General features: G+C 30.9%; 3 protein-coding genes across 4 annotated transcripts; all 3 read left to right on the forward strand.

Moving 5' to 3' along the window:
- Positions 1 to 8,057: 8,057 nt before the first annotated feature.
- Positions 8,058 to 13,330, forward strand: LOC107002042 (glutamine synthetase, chloroplastic). 2 transcript variants are annotated; one of them, XM_015199972.2, is made up of 14 exons: positions 8,058 to 8,215; positions 9,366 to 9,636; positions 9,801 to 9,840; positions 9,942 to 10,045; positions 10,188 to 10,236; positions 10,337 to 10,443; positions 10,990 to 11,077; positions 11,210 to 11,338; positions 11,431 to 11,505; positions 11,801 to 11,854; positions 11,943 to 11,980; positions 12,295 to 12,454; positions 12,543 to 12,603; positions 12,922 to 13,330. In XM_015199972.2, exons 2-14 carry the CDS (start codon positions 9,383 to 9,385, stop codon positions 13,059 to 13,061), a joined length of 1,299 nt encoding a protein of 432 aa, XP_015055458.1. In that variant the 5' UTR covers positions 8,058 to 8,215; positions 9,366 to 9,382; the 3' UTR covers positions 13,062 to 13,330. The 2 variants fall into 2 exon arrangements, with proteins under 2 accessions (XP_015055458.1, XP_015055463.1); XM_015199977.2 differs by having other exon boundaries at positions 8,073 to 8,215; positions 9,374 to 9,636; positions 12,922 to 13,311.
- A 148-nt stretch (positions 13,331 to 13,478) lies between these two features.
- Positions 13,479 to 15,169, forward strand: LOC107002059 (membrane protein PM19L). Its single transcript, XM_015199983.2, has 4 exons — positions 13,479 to 14,070; positions 14,204 to 14,423; positions 14,714 to 14,759; positions 14,897 to 15,169. Exons 1-4 carry the CDS (start codon positions 13,944 to 13,946, stop codon positions 14,996 to 14,998), a joined length of 495 nt encoding a protein of 164 aa, XP_015055469.1. The 5' UTR covers positions 13,479 to 13,943; the 3' UTR covers positions 14,999 to 15,169.
- Positions 15,170 to 16,452: 1,283 nt separating this feature from the next.
- Positions 16,453 to 21,474, forward strand: LOC107008595 (protein ABCI12, chloroplastic). Its single transcript, XM_015207699.2, has 7 exons — positions 16,453 to 16,858; positions 17,912 to 18,028; positions 18,178 to 18,414; positions 18,993 to 19,157; positions 19,313 to 19,388; positions 19,789 to 19,853; positions 20,562 to 21,474. Exons 1-7 carry the CDS (start codon positions 16,514 to 16,516, stop codon positions 20,712 to 20,714), a joined length of 1,158 nt encoding a protein of 385 aa, XP_015063185.1. The 5' UTR covers positions 16,453 to 16,513; the 3' UTR covers positions 20,715 to 21,474.

The following is a 21,474-nucleotide window of genomic DNA, read 5'->3' on the forward strand; positions in this document are numbered from 1 at the left end:
TTTTAGCTTCTTAGAATACTCTTAGTTTAGTAATTTGATCATAGATGTTCTTGTGGTGATGACTTCCAGATTTTGGGGAAATAATAGATGTTGAATTTTATAAGTTATTGAATTGTCTTTTATTAATGAGTTTAAGTCTTCCGCATTGCTTTATGTTGATATTAAATTGAAATGTTAAGGTTTAGATTGGTTGGTTCGCTCACATAGGAGGGTAAATGTGGGTGCCAGTCGCGGCTCGGTTTTGGGTCGTGACATATTCGAACCATCTCAAACCGTCTCTATTTTAATCTCCACCCTCTATATTTGGAGAATAAAATAGAAAATTATGTCTAAAAAATAGTCTAAAAGGTCTTTTATTCTTTATTTAAAATGCCCTCACCTCTCTATAAATGGAGAATACACAGTGAAATAGAGAGGGATTGAGAAATCCATTCTCTATCTTATTAGTATTTCGAATCCACAACTTCACAATTGAAGATATCGGATGCTTATCGGTCAAGCAACCCCTCTTGTCCCACGAAAAGTTATCTCAGACCATTAAGAATAATTGAAAAACACAATATAATGTTATGATTCATGATTGGTACTATAGTTTGTTACTCATTAAAATTTTGCCCTTATAGTAACAAAAATTCTATCTGTAGTACTATACATTTTCAATATTTGTCCATTGTGATATTTGGAACTCTATAATCATAAGATGTACATTCCTCAGAGATATATCTTTATGGTTTATTCTCTCTGCATTATATGAACCACAATTTGTTTCTTTTCTTATCTGTGGCACTTCACTTTGATATATATGGTCCCTAAAGGAAGAAAAAAAGAAGTCAACATCCATCTTTAACAAACTATCCTCAACCATTCATTTTACAATTATTATAAGCATGTTTCTTGGTGTATTTCTATCAAGTTACTATTACTATGCCAATCAACAATGAATTTATTGTCAGTTTATGTGACCTTTTTTCAATGATATAATAATGTAACTCTATTATTTTATGAGGTGAAAACCATGGATGAAAATAGTCACTTAAGTATACATTTTTATTTTTGCTCCAAAATAACGGATCGAGCTAATTCAATTTAAAAGTTATATACTTAAAAGGTGAGAGTTTGATCGCGTTATCTTAAAGAGAAGAGGAAAAATTATATTGTAAGGTAAATATGTATTTTATATATATATAATACATAATTATAATTTTAAAAAATTACACTAAATAGCAATATTTAGCATTTTATAGCAATACTAGATAGAAATTGATTTTTTATCTTGATTCTCTGTGTTGGAAGCATAAATTTAACTATATCACTCTAAATGGTTGTTGATAGCCTATACATATTGCACATGAATACAAGAGATGTACCCAAATAGATTAATATAGATTAAATATATGGGGCAAATACACTTGATATAATTATATTCGTTGAAATAATTGATATAGTTGCAAATTTGTTGATAAAAAGATAATAATTGTATTTGTTGGTTCACATGATACAAAGTAAATACACAAGTAATATATACACTTGATATTCGTTGTCACAAAGTGTATTTGTTGATACAATGTGATACAACTTGATATAATTGTATTCGTTCATATACAATGTATTTAGGGAAATTTAGCTAACTAGTCAAAAAAATCAACTTATTTAGTGATAATATCCATACTTTAATAATATTAGTAAACATGTCAAAAATGTCATTATTTTAAAAATAAATAATTATTCTGATATTATTTATATTTTCTCTCTCATTATTTACACCTTTTTTTTCTCTCTCATAGATTACACGTTTTCCTATATTTATGTAATTGGATAAATATTAATGTCATTTTAATTTTTCTCTCTCTTTTCTTAAGCTTTTCAATTTCTCTCTCTTACTTTCTTCCTAATCAAATTCCCAGATTTCTTACTCTTCTTTTCAATTTCTCTCTCTAACATTCTTCCAAATCAATTCGACAGATTTTCGATTCAATATATTAATATTTTCTATTATTCTCATTTAATTTCGTTGCAAGATTTGATTTGAAAATTAACATTGATTTGGGTATTATGTTTTTCAGATTCCTTATTTATTTACTTACTCATTTTAGTATTTTTTTTTAATTTTTTTGTTTTGTTGTTGTTCTTAGAACATTTTTTAGGGTTTGAGACTACATAATTCTCTCTTCAATGGACGTTTTCAAGAGTTACTAGAGGTATTGGACAAATTAATCAAAGTTCTTCCGATTTTTCATCATTTAATTTTTTTCACTCAAAAATTAAACAACAATGTAGGTTCCGCTTCTAAATCTAAGGAGGATATACGACGGGGAAAAGTGTCTGAATTCGTCGATGTGCAAGATCCCACACAAATTCATAACCATGAAGTTGAAGAAGACCAATTTGTTGGAGAAGAGGTTTTTTTTTTGCATGTTCTGTGTCTTGCATGTTTAATTTAATTTGTTTAGTAATTTTTAAGATCAAAAAAATTCATGTTACAATGCGTTTGGAAGTGTATATGGAATTTTTATTACATTATAGTTAGTATTTATTTTTGTATTTCATATATTTATTGTATTTTGTGTTCTATTTTTTTGTGTGTGTTAGTTATGTCAATGTAACACATTATATGAGTTTGATTGTGTATATTTCATAGTTTTAATATTTTTTGTATACATAGATTTGGAAGTGTATATTGAATTTTGTTGCTATTTTGGTCAGTATGTATTTTTGTATTTCATTGTTTTACTGTATTTTGTATTTATAGATTTGGAATTGTATTTCATATATTTAATTCATTTTGTATTCTGTTTTTTTTGTGATAGTTATGTCAATGTACCACAATTAGTATTTATTTTTGTATTTCATAGTTTTATTGTTTTTTGTATTCACAAATTTGAAAGTATATATTGAATTTTGATACTGTTTTAGTCAGTATGTATTTTTACAATTAATAGTTGTATTCATTCAAAAATTATGTTGCATTGTTTCTGAATTTGACATTTTTTTCTAATTTGTATTTATTTAAAGGTATGTCAACTAGTTATGTATTTTATTTAAGAATGAGTACACCAAATATTCAATTATTTCTTTTTAATTTTATATTTCATTCACTTTTTCATTATACTAATTTTTTGTATTGTATATATTATTATAAATTCTAAATAAAAACTAGAATAAATAGAAATACAAATAAAATACATATTGAAATGAATACATACAAGATTTTTGAAGAAAAAAATAACTATATAGGGAAAAAAGTATATGAATACAAATATATTTCTTAAATGACTATATAGATACATTCGGCATACCTATAGGAATGAATACAGACTTTAATAAAAAACTATAATAAATATAAATAGAATATTGTGGAATGAATATAATTTTAAAAAGGTAAGAATTCTGGAAAAAAAAAGAATAAAGTTTAAATTTTATTTGAAAATGTAACTGATGAGAAAATTAAGTAATCTTTATCTTTTTTTTGAAATATTCACTCCCTTGATTTTCTCCCTTTTGTTATTAAATAATTATATTCTTTAAATAAAAACAAATAATAAAAATATAAATAAGATACATAACAAACTAAAATTTGACATTTTTACTAAATATTGAAAGTGTTGCTAATGAGCCCTCTTACATGTTAAAATGTTGACATTTTGAAAATTTTCCCATTTATTTATTAATACACTTGGTACAATTGTATTTGTTGATACAAAACAATTGTATTTGTGATACATGTAAATTGCATTTACCAGATACAATGAACACACCGTATATTCATTCTCTCTCTCCTTTCTCTTTCATATGATATATAGCTATGAATCGTAATCAAGCAAACTATAACTATTAATTTTTGAGCAAACTATAACTATTAATTTTTGATTAAGTTCAAATTATAGTCATTTTATTAAAGTTACTCACTAAAGAGACCCCACATTCCTTAAAGGGTCGATACGAGTTGTCTCTTCATCCCTTTCATACCCAAAACTAGATAATTGATGCGTGAATATTTTTAGACCCCTGATAATCAATCTAATATAAGGATCAAATATTGGAATAAGAACGGGTGATGGAGGCCATGCCACATTAACAGAGAAAATAGCCATTAGATGTTAAGTCAATCCCAAAAGCTAGCTAAATTAAGAATTATTCGAATTTTATTAAAAGTACCACAAATCCCTTAAAGATTCGGAAAATATCCAACTTTTCACATTTGACCCTCAAAGGAAAATCCAACAAGAAAAAAAGTTTTGAGCTTTTATGCCAAGATTTGAATTAGAAATTGTAGAAAAATGAATCTAGAGTTGTTATTATATAAATAGAGGCGACTATATAGATTAATTCATTTTTTATCATATAAATGTAGAGTACTAATGAATTTAGTAAATATCAATTGCTCTCTTCTGTATTAATTTTACTTCATTCTTATAGTATACTAATTATACTGATTGTATACTGACTTTTGATGTTGATACCAATAATTGCAACCATGTCACATATTTTTATCGCTAAATTATTAATATATTAATACAAATGATATCATCTTAATTAATAACTTGACCAGAACAATTTAATATTCTTAAAATATAAATATCATATATAAATAAGATTTACAAGTAATGTTCATTGCCATTCACAAGTCCACTCGAATCTAATAATTAAGATAAATATATATGTCCTTAATAAATCTGGAAATTCTTGAAAGTGGAAATTAATTAAGGAAAGTTTCAAAAGCATACCACCTAACAAAAATTTTACGATCCTTCCGTGCCTAATTACTCGTCTATTTTGACAAATTAAGAAAGAAAATTATTTTTTTACTTACTATACTCTAAATTAATTACTACTTTGAAAAACACAAAATTTCTTGAAAATCTTAAATTTTTAATTCATCGATTTCATAATTAATAGATATAAAATAATAAACTTACTATGTTAATACTGTAATTCTTTTCTTAATAGGTGTATCAATTCAAAAGTGGACAAGTAATTAGGAATGGAGAAAATATACAATATTACATCTGAAAAAAAACATTATGCCTAATGTGTAAACTTATATAAAGTACATCATACTAATATATTACAAGATACACTTATACACATAAATATAGACTAAATTCGTTGTAATATTTTATATTGAACTAAATATTTTCTTCAACGTAAGCATAATTTTTCTATTATTAATTGTAAATTCGATTAAAAGGAAAACAACTTCTAACCTTTTCACAAGATTTTTGAACCATCATAAATGTCTGACCAAAATTAAACAAACAAAAAAGGATAATGATACAAGCAACAGTGTTAAATAATTAACGACTCATCAATTAAGCTACTAATACAAAATAATAAAATAATTGATTAATTTATTCAAACTCTTGTCCTTATCAATTGTTTATTATTAAAGGGGAGAATCGATTTTTAATATAGAACTAGGGATGTAAATGATTTTTATCCATAAATAAATAAACACATAAATACATTTTTTCAAGTATTTAACCTTCTTCTTTTGTGTATTTTATTGCCTTTTGTAACCATGTAACCTTGGGGGATATCCCAAATCCTAAAGTGTTTGAGCAAAAAATAACTGTAAGTTTTTTATTTGACATACCTATTAAAAAAACAATAATAAATATAATAATTTTACTATTTTACTCTTATTTAATTTATAAAATAAATTAATTTTCTTTTTAAAAAGGATATATCTTTTAAAAAATATTATTAATTCTCTAAATAAATTAATAATATAATAGATAAAATATATTATCTTTTCTTAATTTATGAAAAATAATTAGTGAAAACAAACAAGTAAAAAAATCAAAATTAAAATCAGACAAGTAAAAAGATAACGTGATAGTACCTAAAGTAACTCCCCAAATACCCCAAAGAGGAAAATAAACAATGAGATTTTTTCCCAAGATTTGAAATTGTAAGAAAGAGGAACAAGATTTGTACAGTATCTCTTAATCACAAAGATTTAGGATCCGTGGGCAACATGGATTCGATATAGTAAAACTTATTCGCATCGAGTGTTTATATATCATATTAATTTAATATATACATGTTATATGTTTAAATTTATAATTTATTTTATTTAATTTTAATTAATTAATGTGTGTTTTACTTCATTAAATCACATAATAATGGAAGTTAAACAGTTTGGTGTAAACAACCGATGTAGCTAAATTTTTCCCCTTATATATGTTTTTTTATCTTTTTTCCCGACCTATATGACATAGAATTCGAATAGTCAATTAAATTTTATTATAATTTTTAAATATTTTTAATTATTATTATTGTGATTTATAATACTTATTACATAATTTTTAGATAATATATTATATATACTACTCTTTTTGTTTCAATTTACAAGGTAATGATAGATTTTTATATATTGTTAGAATATTTAAAGTTATTAATTATTTTAGTTTATAATACTTATAATATAATTTTCAAATATATAACAATTTTTTAAAAAAACAAGATAAATAAATTGAAATTGAAAAAATACTAAAGTGGACCCACATTTTAAATATCAAAATATATAATCGATTATTTCAAGCTGTTAATTTACAATACTTTTAATATAATTTTTAAATATATAATATTTTTTAAAAAATAAAATAAATAAATTTTGAGAGAATATTAAAGTGGCCCCCACAAATTTTCCAGAATATCATCTTGGCCAAGACTTGACTTGAAACCTCTTATTATACAGGAAAAAAGGATCTGATATACTCCTCAACTTTATCACTTAGAGCTGATATACCCCTTGCTATGAAAGTGGCTCATATGAGTAAATTTAATCCTCGTCAAATATATATGAGCCACTTTTATAACGAAAGGTATATCAGCTCCAAATGATAAAGTTGAAGGGTATATCAGACTCTTTTCCCTATAATATATAGTTAGTAGTTCAGATAAATTGTGAAATGAATAGCAGTAGCTAGTTGGACCTTTTTTAAGAAAAATAATTTGAAAATCAAAGAGACCAAATAATTAAAAAAGAGGACCTCCTACACAATAATTGAAGTTAAACTGCAAGGGCCAAGGCTAAGAAATAGCTTAGTTCATAAACTATCAAAACAAAAATCATCAAATAAATAGGTAAAGTATAATCGTTGTTTCTTATATAGGAGAATATTAAATTTTATAAAAAAAGAATCTGAAGTTTTGAAAAAGTAATGTATTTATGCAAATCTTATTACTATCTTATGAAGATAATAATGTTGACTTTCGACTTAAATAAAATATTTCAAACCAAATATTAAAAAAGAAATGCAATAGTAATAAACCCATGATAAATAGATAAAAAGATTAGTATCTAACAATAAATAATAATAAAAATAATTTTTTTTTAAATAATAGATGAGTTGATAATACTTGAACAGAAAATTAGACAATATTCAATTATTTATTAACCTTGTATCCCCTTCTTAACTTTCATGTATTAAATAAGTTATTATGTCTGAGAAATACTTGTAAGTTTTTACCCTTTTTTTAATATTATTATTTTTATTCTTAATTCTTCAAGTCCTCTTGAATTAAAGTAATCATAAAAGGAAGAACTTCCAAAAAGTTTTTTTTTATAATAAAGAATAGATAATTAATTAATTAAGAAGCCGATCATGGAAAACAACTTTTTACCTTTTCCTAAAACTTTTGAACTATATCATCAATGTCTGACCAAAGTTAAACAAAGACAAATAATGACAAAAGCCAGAGTATTAAATACTAATTAAATAGACTGAATAATTTACTAAAAAATATTAATTTATTCAAATCTTGTCTTTATGAAACTGCTTACACAGGAAAAGAAAAATCACAATGAGACTATTTCTTTCTTAACAAGATATTTCAATCTCGAATGATGCGAAAAAAATATAAATATCGCTATTGAATGAAATGAACATGATATAAATATGAATTAGTCGAACTTCAATACAAAAACGGAAAAAAGATTTAGAGAAGAGAAGGCCTTATCTTAAATGATAGGAGAAACATAGAAGTCATTGAATCTGGTAAAGGGTGACCTTATTCAAACTAAAAACTATTTTCCTCCACTCAACAGACACCCCTATCTACTATGGAAAAGCCAAGAAACTTTCCATGTCCACTCAATTTTGTTACCTTTAAAATTAGACTTCCTCAAAATAAATTTTTGTTACTCACCCATCTTCATCTTCTTCTCTCACTCCTCTCAACAACATTATTTTCTGCATTGTCCACTTAGGTATGTAACTCATTTTCTACTAACAAGGTCTGTTTTTTTTTTTTCTAAGACTGAAATGTGTGATTTCATGCAAAATAACACTGTTTGTAAGTTTGGGTTTGTGGGGTTTTTAGTTTCTTGAGTATTGATTGCTGATAACAAAATGTGTGGATCAGATTGGGGTTTTAGTCACTGTTCTTTCAAGATTTCATCTTTAAGAACTAAATTGAATCTCAAGTTACTATCTTTTTTCTTCTTTCTAGTGTTGTGACCTTTGCATTATATGGATAAACTGCTAATAATGTTTGAGTCATCATGTTAGTAGTCTTTGTTGTTTCTTTGTTATCTGCTCTGTGAGATTTTAAGGTATGCCTATGCTCTACCCTCCTCAGACCATACTTGAGTGGGATTACAGTGGGAATGTTGTTGTTGTGGTACAATGGAGGATAACTCTAGTGGGAGGGTTTTTGAGTTACGGTAGAAATTACATTTTCTTCCTTGAATGTATCATCTCGAAACAGAAAAGAGACAAAGGTGAATTTTCTTTTTTCAAAACAGGACTGCATCCTTAACTTAGATTTAGATTGCAATATGATAAGTGTTTAGTTACATACTATATCTTGATTCTGGAAGAGATCTTGGTTCGGTATAGAGCTGCGCGGTATGGTTCATTACTCATTTCATAGTTGAATTTTGACGGTTAATCCATTTCTCATTATTTTCGTAGTTCCTTGTCCTTTGTTCCTGTTATTACCTTTGGTGCTTTAATATCACATTATTTGGCTGTTATTACAGTTACTTTTCTCTGTATGTTATTGAATGTTTTCCCTATTATTTGCTATGTCCTCTTTGATTCTATATTTTTTTGTCTAATTGCTTTGGTATGCATTACTTGAACCAAGGGTCTTTTGCAAACATCCTCTCTACTTACCTCCACGAGGTAGGGGTAAGGTCTGTGTACCCTCTGCCCTCCCCAAACTCCACTACCCTCCCCAAACTCCACCTGTGGAATTACACTGGGTATGTTGTTATCCATTAATGGCATGGAAATAAGATGACTTAAAAGTAGAATCCTGATAATTAGTTTGTCTGATGAGCATCTTAATCTGATGAGATTTTTAATCTTGATTTGGTGATAAAGTTCCTTGTCCTGTTATTTAAACTTTTTCAGTTGGTTAGGAGGTGAACATGGCTCAGATCCTGGCTCCATCTGCACAATGGCAGATGAGAATGACAAAGAGCTCAACAGATGCTAGTCCCTTGACTTCAAAGATGTGGAGCTCTGTGGTGCTGAAGCAGAACAAAAGACTTGCTGTTAAAAGCTCTGCCAAATTTAGAGTTTTTGCCCTACAGTCTGACAATGGCACCGTGAACAGAGTGGAACAGCTGCTAAACTTGGACGTAACTCCATACACTGATAAGATCATTGCTGAATATATTTGGTATATTATTCTTTGCTATACACATCTCATACTGTTTACTCAACATTGTCACTTGAAGATTTGTAGATCGTGTCTGTCATTTCTTCACTTTCACTACCTTTACGACATGCCTACATCTAGTTCTTTATGGATAGACTGACCTTGTTACATTTCCTTCAAAACAGGATCGGAGGGACTGGAATTGACATGCGCAGTAAATCAAGGGTACATAGTGCTGCTTCTCTAATTAACCAACAAAAGTTTAGGAAACTGAATTTGGATTATCTCATGTATTTTCTATTAATTGCTTCCTTTTGAATTTTCAGACTATTTCGAAACCAGTCAAGGATGCTTCTGAGCTCCCAAAGTGGAACTACGATGGATCAAGTACTGGACAAGCACCTGGAGAAGACAGTGAAGTCATTCTATAGTAAGATCGGCAGCTGAATTTTTTTTTCTTTCTTTTTTGAAGAATTTTCCTTTCTTTCTTTTATTCCTTATTTTATTTTTAAAAAAAATTCTTCCTTTCATTTTTCCCCATTCTAAAGCTAACCTTGATCATTTAACCTCAGTCCTCAGGCAATATTCAAAGACCCTTTCCGTGGTGGTAACAACATCTTGGTGAGTTGTTTAGTAAACAATACTGATTCATGATGTTTTACTGAATCTTTAATCTCATTGGTTTTAAGTTTGGCACTATTGTTTGTCTAAATTGAAACAGGTTATCTGTGATGCCTACACACCAGCTGGAGAGCCAATTCCTACCAACAAACGCCATAAAGCTGCTCAAATTTTTAGCGACCCAAAAGTTGCAGCTCAAGTTCCATGGTAATTTCAAATTCGTCTGCCTCACTTTTATAGTTTTATGTACTGTGTGGCTATTCTTCTGCATTATTTTGTTGAGGTCTCTAAAACCAAGAGAACGCCAGCTGTTCCCTTTGAACAGTCAAAAATAAAATAAAATATGCTCATAGTTCATTTATCATGTAAAAACCTCATTAACAAACTTCCAGGAAAATGAATTTTGTTAGACATTACGTTTCCTCGCAAATAAATGCTAAGCTGGAAAGCCTGCTTCTTATACTCTTTTAACAACAACAACAACAAAAATAAACCCGATGTAAGGTAGAGAAGCTGTTTCGGCCTCGGCAGTATTTAAAAACTCTTTTAACTATTCCAGTTAAAGATCTCTCTTTTAGCTGTTGGATGATAACATGATGAAACAATCATTTCTTGATGTTAGCAAGATCCTTTTCTCTCTCCCTGAAAATGGGATCAAAAGAGTATATGTTGTTATTTGGTGTCATTTTGCTTCCCAGTTTTTGAATTTTAATATCATATTGCTAATGTTGTCTAGCACTTGGTGTTGACTAGGTTTGGAATAGAACAAGAGTACACCTTACTCCAGCCAAATGTAAACTGGCCCTTAGGTTGGCCTGTTGGAGGTTACCCCGGACCTCAGGTAATTGTTTTACACAAAAGAATGGTACACAGCTCAAAAATCATCCAGCACAAATGCAATCCTAATGATGCTGTAAAATCTGTTCAATTTAATTAACTGTTGGACATCTATTTATCTTTGTGGAAACTTTAGGGTCCTTACTACTGTGGTGCTGGAGCGGAAAAGTCATTTGGCAGAGATATATCAGATGCTCACTACAAGGCTTGCCTGTATGCTGGAATTAACATTAGTGGTACTAATGGAGAGGTTATGCCAGGACAGGTACCATTTCCATCACTTCTCTTTCTAGTACAATAAAATCACTGTCACTTATAGTACTCTAATTGGAGGATCAACGTAATTGTTTGTTTCAGTGGGAATTTCAAGTAGGTCCTAGTGTTGGAATTGAAGGTGGAGATCATATCTGGTGTGCTAGATACCTCCTCGAGGTAATTAATCTTCCCAAATCTGCATAAATTTCCTTTGCAGGTTAGGGAATCTGGCAAGCATATCATCCTAATTCAACGAACAATACTTGAATACCTATTCGACTCAGCTCCAGGTCCCGGCTGTGGGGATTAAGGAAATATTTTTCTAGTGGCATGAAATGATCGACTTATTACCTAAAGTAGTTCCTTTGACTGTTGCTGTGGTTTATGTCCTTCTGTATTTGAAGTGGTTGCTGAACTAAGAAATCAGATTACTCATTCTTCTTCTTTTTTTATTCATTCCTTGATCTAACAGAGAATTACTGAACAAGCAGGAGTTGTCCTCTCACTCGATCCAAAACCAATTGAGGTGATCTAAAATTCTTTATGATTTTTTTGTTTTCAAATTAAGTACAATTATGAAACTCCATTTTTTCTTCTCTGGTCCTGGCATTCAGGGTGACTGGAACGGGGCAGGATGCCACACTAACTACAGGTAGCTCCTTTTTTCAAGAGAGAAACTAGGAATCTTAAAGATAAGATTTGGGATGTGAATCTGTTAAGACCGAAATCACTTGCTCATTATGTGGTAGTTGCTACAACTAGGAATTAGTTGCAAGTGACTTTTACGATTCATCATTTTGTTTCATGTTTCCTCAAGTTCTTGTTTCTCTGTTTAACCGCGCCCCCTCTCCGTTTTTCATTTTTCCAGTTTAGCAATTCTGTCTTCTGAAAACCAATGTATGGTTTCCATAGTAAAACTCCTTTGAAGGATTCACTTACTAGGTATTCATGGTTTGTTGTTTGCAGTACACTGAGTATGAGAGAAGAGGGAGGTTTTGAAGTTATAAAGAAAGCAATTCTGAATCTATCCCTTCGCCACAAGGAACATATAAGTGCTTATGGAGAAGGAAATGAGAGAAGGTTGACCGGAAAGCATGAAACTGCTAGTATTGACCAATTTTCATGGGTATGCCTGCTGCTGATCTTTCCTTCATTTGGACATAAATAGTGTGTACCAATTATCCTCATTCCTTCTTGATTTTCTAAATATGCAGGGAGTTGCTAACCGTGGTTGCTCAATCCGTGTGGGGCGTGACACTGAGAAGGAAGGCAAGGGTAAGTTTCTGCTTTATTAGAGGGAGTAACATTAGTATCCTTTAGTTTATTGTGCAATGATGAAAAATGTAGCTTATTTTGCGGACCACTTTTCTCAACATACATTCAGCATAAAAGAAAATTAAAATACTGGATCTCAAAATAAAAAGAGATGAATTAACTCTTTTCTGAACAGTTATCCATGATCCATGCATCACTGTTTCTCATGGCCTTTTAAAGAATTTGCAACTATTTAGCTAAACACTTTGGCCTTGGCATTGATGGTCCTTCTGATGCTGTTTATTTCTCCTTTTTTGTTTCTGGGGTTGGTCGATGCAGGTTATTTGGAAGACCGCCGCCCAGCTTCAAACATGGACCCCTATGTTGTGACTGGATTACTTGCTGAAACTACTATACTGTGGGAGCCAACCCTTGAGGCTGAAGCTCTTGCTGCCCAAAAGATCTCATTGAAGGTTTAGAGTATATGAGGGGAAATTGTTTTCATAATAATCCTCTTAGAATTTATGAGATAAGTTCTGAAGCTTGTACCTTGTTGAGGTTCCCTTATTTGGGAAAATCTTGTAAAGGAACCAAAATTTACCAGTTCATCCTAGAAAATAGGTTTCTTAAGACATGAGACTACTTTGGAGTTGAGGTGTAATTGTTGGACTACTTTGAACATCTTTACCTTTCTTTTCTCCAGATGAATCCATTTCTCTGAAATTCCAATTGGTGTGCTCTTTCCGAATTAAATCTTTGAACATATAATCAGTCATGTACATTTCAGTTTCTAACTAGCTAGTTAAGTTACTTATATGATGTTATCTTCTGTCTACTATGTTCAAGTTCAGGTTCTTTAGAGAATTCATCATAATAGTTTATTGCATGTTGGCCATCAGTCTGCCACGACTCTCGTCCTTTATCTGGATTTGAACTTGGTTGCTTTCCAGCATATATATATTCATGTTACATGGACTTGAATATATGTGTCCAGCATGCCATTTTTCAGTACTTTGTACTTGATGTGCAAAGTAAATGTAGACTTCAAGTTAGTAAAAGATGCATAATGTCATGTACAAGCTTGGCTTTCTTTTCTTTAGAATATTTATTAAATACCTTTTACATTTGTGTGAAGCCAAAGTGATTCCTTCCCCTATCAGAATGCTTACTGATAAACTAGTCCAAGAGATTCTTTTCATTTCATTGGAGAAAAAGCTACAAGCTGTCAATGTTGTCTGGATAAAGAATGGAACAATCATGGCTTTATATACATATATGCATTCAGTATTGAAATCACAAAAGGGATTTGATTCAATAAAGTTTCTCTCCTTTGCTTTTGTTTAAGCTAAACTTGTCAGGCCATGGCTTCAGGGGCAGGCAAATCAGCAGCCTTTATGCTTTTGGTCCTTAATGTTTTCCTTTACTTCATTGTTGCTGTAATTTCTGGCTGGGCTGTCAATCATGCCATAGAGAGATCCGAAGCAACAGGTAATATCATCGATCCTTTCTCTTCTTCTTTTTTTGTCATTCAGAGCACTGTCCTGTCAAGGTAGAAGTTGTTTCCACAACATGTAAAAGGCGTCGCGATGATGACTTTTAATGTGATGAAAAATATTTGCAGCATCAAGTCTGTCAATCCCAGCTAAGATCTTTCCTATATACTTTCCTTTTGGAAATATGGCAACTGGTTTTCTCATCATATTTTCACTTATTGCTGGAGTTGTTGGCTTCATTTCCTCACTCACTGGAATTCACAATGTGATACAATGGAATGCACCAAACTTATATGCAGCTGCTTTCTCTTCTCTCACCACTTGGCTACTCACTTTACTTGCTATGGGGTAAATAATACGTCCTCCGTTCCTTTTTACTTGTCAAAATTTCCTTTTTGAGAGTCATACGATAAGGACTGTGACTAACATTTTGCTACGTGTTTTCTCATCATATTGATGTGAAAAAGAATTGCAATTTATAGTTCGTTTTGTATACTTTCACTAGTGTTGAAAGTTGGTGAAATTGACTCGTTGAAAGTTGGTGAAATTGACTCTCGAAAAGCGCAACGTAATGGAGAGGGAGTACCACTTTCATATGTCATTTATATTATTTTTTAATTTTATATTTGTGATTGCAGGTTGGCTTGTAAGGAGATTAATATGGGGTGGAGTGACTCAAACTTGGTAAGTTTTTCATATAAATTTTTTCTTAGTTAGAAGAAAGTAAATAGAGACGGAGTCAATATTTGAGTTGCTGATTCTAAATTCGGTGAATCGAAAAATATAGTTGCAATTTAATTAATTTTTACAATGTTTTGTAGAGGACCTTGGAGACCATGTTGATAATATTAGGTGGTACACAAATGTTTTGCACTGTTGCAATTCATGCTGGAATTGAAGATGTTATTAGAAGAGAGTTTTAAGAAAGAGGAAGAATTTGAGAATTTTCACAATTTATTAATGTACCATAAATAATTTTTATTTATTTCCTATCATTTTACTAAGTTTTAAGTTTTAATGTGTGTATATAAATATATATTCAATTTTTTTTACTCTGTAAAGATGTGATTTGTACAGAGTTCTGTTATTTGCTAGTCTTTTACTATTTTTCAGTGAAATATTATCAGGGTGTTCTATTGATGTTAGAATAATTGTGAAGCAAGAACAATGAATTATACATTTTAACTTTAATAAGAATTGTTGAACTTGCCACTAAAAGAATCACCTTAAATAGAATTTTAAATTTCTCATAAACAAATCTTATTTACTTGTCTATTTTTGACTTCACACGTTAACTAAAAAAATAAAAATTAATATAATAAATTTACATTTTATTTTTATTAATCAATAGAATCTTAAAATCAATTTACTCCTCAAAGATTTTTTTTCACAACTCTCTAAATAAATTAAAAATATAATAGATAAAAAATATTATATTTTCTGAATTTATCAAAAATAATAAATAAAAAAACTACAAGTAATTAAAATTGAACAAGTAAAAGGATCAAAATCAGTTCTTTTCATCAATTAAATATTCCACGTGTCTAACTCTTTTTCATATTGTGGAAATTTGTCAAGAGAAGAGCCATTGAAATTATGTATACTTTTAATTCTTAATTTACCTTTATTATTAATTATAATAATTTTTAATTGTATTTTTCAAAATATTATGTTAATTATATTCAAATAATAATATAATATAATTATTTTACTATTTATAATTTCTGTAAAATAAAGTCAGTATGAACAAATATTATTGAACGACAGGAGTATCAAATTATAAATGTATAATATATGAATATGACTTTTAACTTATTTTCGTTAATATTATGGGCAAAAGATAAAATCACATATTTTAAGGCAAAATTACCATTTATCCCTTATAAGTTTATAATTATAAAACTCCCTCAAACTGATACAATAATATAAACATTGATATATTAATTTGATACGCGAGATATATTAATTGTTAAGTAAGATACATTACATTTTATACATGATACACTAATCTGATCCGCGAGATACATTAATTTAATGCGCAAGATACAGTAATCTGATACGTGAAAATGAGAGATTTTGAGAATTTGTAAAACTAATATGGGATAATGGTAACAAGAGAACTTAAAGGTGGGATTTAGGTAATTTATCCTAATATTTATGTTCTTTAATATTGAGTGTGCACAAATAAATACTTAACTTTAAATAAAATTAAATTAATAAATACACACTTTTTACATAACATAAAACACATAAAACATTATATCCAAATATAAATTATCACATAAAACGATCATATATCATATATTTATTCAACTTTTTATGAGTTTTAATATCGACTTGTACGTATCCAAATTAAAATTCACATATATACCCATAAAACATTCCAATTGGACTTCCATTCACATCCCTGTAATCTCTCCTTCCTCATCACATCACTCATGTATGCTAATTTCCTCCACAACTACCCAACTCTAACACCAACACTTTCTTCAATCCATGTCTTCACACCTAAGAATCACTTTACCCCAAACCTAAGAACAGAGCCCCTTTTCTTGCATCTTCAACCAAAAAAATCAAGAATCATTATCAATTGTGCAGCAAATAGTGATGGTGTTAAGGGTGCAGTGAACTGGGCAGAAATTCTTGAAAAATGGTCGCCAAAAAAATTTCTTGGAGCTGATAAACTATTTAGAGCTATATCTGGAGCAACTTCTAGCCCCATTGCACAGTACATACCTTCTCCATTCACTTTGGTGCACTCTGTTGATCCAAGAATCAAATTGGTATAAAGATTTGTCTTTTTGTGAGGTTTTTAGTGTGGAAAGTGTTGAACTTGTTGAATTTTATTATTGGGTGTTTTCAGTTTTTATGGGTTGTTTCTGAAGTGTACAATATGGTTCAGTAATTGGCTTTTCTTGTTTAGCTGTGTGTGTCCATGGGTTGTTTTGATTGTATTGGATGGGTGAATAATTGTGTTTGCTTGTTTAACTGTGCTAAATATTAAAGATCATAAAAGGAAAATGTTTACGTTTAGTTCATTAGAGCAGGTTGTGAATAATGTTATACAAGTTTTTTTTCACTATGCTAAGTGGATTAATGGAGATGGATTTTGTGAACTATGCTGTTTGTAGAGATGCGGACTAGGAAAAGAGCTCGTTCTTCCATTTTGAGATCTTGCTTTGATGTCTTTAAAATGCATTTCTCGGTTTTAACAATGGAACTTTTAATCTCATTGTCCATTCTTTATTGGTATGAACTAGAATTGGTGCTGATTACAGAAATCCTATATCAGTTTGAAAATAAGTAATCAAAGATTTTTAGCCGTTCCCAACTAGTTTGAGGGCGAGAAGCAGTTGTGCTTGTAATGAAAAATTCTATGAACACTTGCACTACTTTCAGATTTCTTATTGTTATTTCTTCAACATATCTCCTGACTCGAGGGTGTGTGACTGAAAAGAGCTTTACATTCTACGGAGGAAGTTAGTTTAAGAAATGTGATGGAGCTAGGTTGGTGGTCAAGGGGTTAATATAATTGCTTGATAGACGTCGGGGTCATCTTTTGCAGCAGGAAAGGGGATGGAGTATATCCCTTCTATAGCTGCATGTTTTGCCCATAGCATAATGGGTTATAATCAATACTGCTCAAGTATTGTGGCATCTGTTCTCCACGAGTTCTACAAGCATTATGCTTGGCATTTATTGCTTCTTCTTCACTAAGAGGTCATGATAGAGTGTTAAAAGAAAGGTTGTTTTGTTCTGTTCCTTTCATTCATGATGTCGTTTGTTCTGTAGTTAAAGACTGATTTTATTTGGATCCCCATCTCTTGGTTATGCAGGCATGGCTCTTTACTCTGGTTATTTTACCGGCAAAATCAAATGTAGTCATGCGTTTGTCATTGGTTGCGTACTTAGCCATACTATCTGTTTTGGTTCAGCCTGCACAAGTGTGGAAGGTAAGTTTGGCCGTGAATCTTAATGAGTGTCATGCTTCAAATGGGTTTTTTTCTATTCTGATGAGTTATGGGGCATTTGCCTTGTTTGTTTCACTACAAATTTTCCAATGCTTGAGAGTTCCCTTGTTGATTGTTCAATATGGTTACAGGATCAACTCGGGAGAGTCACACTGCTGTCCGGGATCTTATTTATAATGTTGGGCCTAAGCACTGATAGTGCACCTTCCCTCATCTCTTCAAGAGCTCCCCCGCCTTCAATGATGGGATTACCATCTTTTCCTGCATCTTTGGAAGGTTATAAATATGTAATCTTGAAGCTGGGGCCATTACAACTCACCAGAAAAGGCTTATCAACCGCTACTACATCAGCATGTTTAACCTTCACTGTGAGTAGTGACTTGCCATTTGTTGTTGAGTCGACATAGCAAACTAGTTCTGTATTCCTTCTAGCAGCATAAAGGTACACTTTTCAAAATGAAAACAAATGGTTGCTTTCTTAATCATCTAAATAAGTGGCTGCTTTTTCATCTAGTTAATGTGAACTAGTTTCAGTAAGGTAATGTTTAAGGTCAAACTTGAAGATCTTCCACCTTTAATCGAACATCCTTTAATGCAGCTTTAAGAAGAAAAGTACAGTCTGGCTTTTCTGTTTAACTCAACTTGTCTAAAATTCAGAATTTGTTTAATCTTTTGAATTGCTTGGTGAAATCATTGGGAATCTTAAAAGTAATATAAATCTATGAACCAACTATTATGAGAAGTGAATTTTCTGGATTTGGAAAGCTGTAAAAGGAATTGACAATTAAAGAGATACATTCCTGAATATCGCATTATCCCCTCTGGACTCCAATATTCTGTTCTCTCCTGAACTTAAGGAAACAATCATCGTCAAATGCGTGCAGGCTTGTTTGAATTTGACTCTCAGTAACAGTCTGATTCTAATTTATTTCTTGTTTGATTAAAGATCTTCCAAAGTGCAAGTGTATTCCTATCAACCACAACACCGGAGCAGATAGCTTTTGCCTTGCGGTGGTTTATATCCCCTTTGGCCAACCTTGGTGTCCCTGTTGCTGAAGTTATCCTTACTCTCCTGCTCTCCTTGAGATTTATCAATCTTGTGTTTGATGAGGTGAGTAGCCGCTATTCTTTGTATTAATTCAATAGAGGTGGAGTCATTATTATGTAGAATGCACTGATTATAGTCGGCAATAGTTTGAAAATTCTTCACAAGAAAAAAGGGAACAGTTCTAAAATTCTGATTCTTTTTGGTAATAATTCTGGCAGGTCCGAAATGTTGCTCTTGGTATTGTATCTCGTAGGATTAATTGGCAGCAGATGACAATGTTGGAGACGATAGATGGTTAGTGTATCATGAAGAGAACCTATTTCATTGATAAAATTGTGTCATTCACCGATTACACTTCTCTTCAAAGTTCTTCTGTTTGTGAAGAGTTTTCTTCAGTGCACTTCAATTGAGTTAGTCGGTTACTATGTTCATACTATACACAGAAGATAACAGGATCTCCTAATAGTTCAACTCTTTTCCCTAACTATATAAATTGCCTTGCAAATGATGAAGTACATATGATGCTTTTTCAGTGTTTTTACCGTTTCTCAACTATAGAAAAATGTCTGCTTCATGCTAACCAAATGTTGTTCCATTCTTAATTTTGTGAAACCCTCATCTTTTCCCTACTGAGATTTGATCCTAAAGTTATTGTTTTTCTGCTCTCTAAGATACTGAAGTTGATCTCTTGCAGTTTTCTTCACATATATTCGTCGGATATTCAGAAATATTTTTGTTCATGCAGAGCAGATATCTCAGGTATGATTTATAAGATGAAGTCTTATTTTAGCATTTATCTAGCTGATCCTTCTGTGTGTATTGGGTTTCTGTTTGGCCTCTCTCTCTCTCTCTCTACAAGAGATCAGTCAATGTTATATGTTTTATTCTGCACTGTACGAATATGAAAGTATAGTTATAAAAATAAAATAAACTAATATCAGTATGTGGAATGGGACATAGTTCATAGCGAAATGTGAAGCAACATTATGAGTTGAATTCTGGATATTTTATGGTGGTCGGACCATCAATACCAGCAACAATTTATTGAAACTGAATTATGAGTGCTTAAGCTGCTTAAAGTCCTAGAAACAGGTTTGCACTCTAGTCATTGTTAAGAGGCTAGAACAAAATAATGTGATTCCAATTCATATACTTCGCAAGCCCCACAAAATCAGATCTTTTTAATGTCTAATGCATATGAATTAACCGAGGACGTGTAGATCTCATATAGGATAAAAACCATAACGCACGAAGTTTGCACTTAACTGAGTTGATTCAATGCTGATGGATGTAGAACATTAGTTCACTGCATTATATTAGTAATTGATTGTAGCATCTTGTGGTTGTGTTTGTTATTTCCTGGGAAGAGAATAAATCTGTTTGTCTATTAAGTTGTAGTTTTTCTTTCTTTAGGTTTTATTAGATTTTACTATTATGCACTACTCTAAATGTTTGTGTTTCTTGTAGGCAATGATTGTTAGAGGTTTTCGAGGGGACAGCACCACTCACAAAATATTCTTGTCAGCAGACTCATCTAGTGGAGTTGCAAATTATATTTCCATATCATGCCTTTTTGGTCTAATAGCCTTAGTCACTTTGCCTAAATACCTTATACAATAAAAACATGACTAATCATCTGAAAAAGATCCATCGCTTGACCTTTTGAACCTTCAACTATCTTAACCTCCAAAACAGCGATCAACACTTCTCTTCGAACTTCTTTTCTCTTCTTCTTCCTCCACATTTCGTTGGATTCTTTCCTAGCATATGTCCATGAAGAAGAAAATTGGTCAAATCAATTTCCTTTATCAATTGAAAGTGGCTGGTTGCTCTGTCCCTCTTATCTGTGATGAGCATTGAAGTCGTTACTGACATGGCAGCTGCATGAAATGACTATGGAAGTGTTTGGACCTGGTTTCCCACTACGTAAAGGTGATCGAAACTTACATTTTCTGGAATTCAATGTGATGTTCCGGAATATCTCTGTATCAGGAGATGGGATTTTTAAACAAGTTCCGCTCCAGAGAAGCTAACTGTTGATTACATACTTACAAACAGTATTAGTCCTTCAAGAAAATCATCAGATCCTTGTGTGATTTGGTAACTGCAATCATTCTAGCTCTCGCCACGAAGATTTGGGTGTTGCTAAATTATGAGCTTCTGGCTGGGATGACGAAAACTTTCAAGTGTTGTTAGAAACTGCAATCTGATTCACTTGACATTTTTTTTAATGTAAAGGCACTATTGGAAGTGTTGTCTGTATACAGTATAATCTATACCTGAAATGCAGGAAACTTTTGGTGCCTGAAAAAGGGAAAAGAATCAGATTGGTGTTCTTCTTTTGCCTTATGAATACGAAAAAGATTCATTTTTGATTGAA

This window comes from Solanum pennellii, chromosome 1, assembly GCF_001406875.1.
Source record: "Solanum pennellii chromosome 1, SPENNV200".
Lineage (NCBI taxonomy): Eukaryota > Viridiplantae > Streptophyta > Magnoliopsida > Solanales > Solanaceae > Solanum > Solanum pennellii.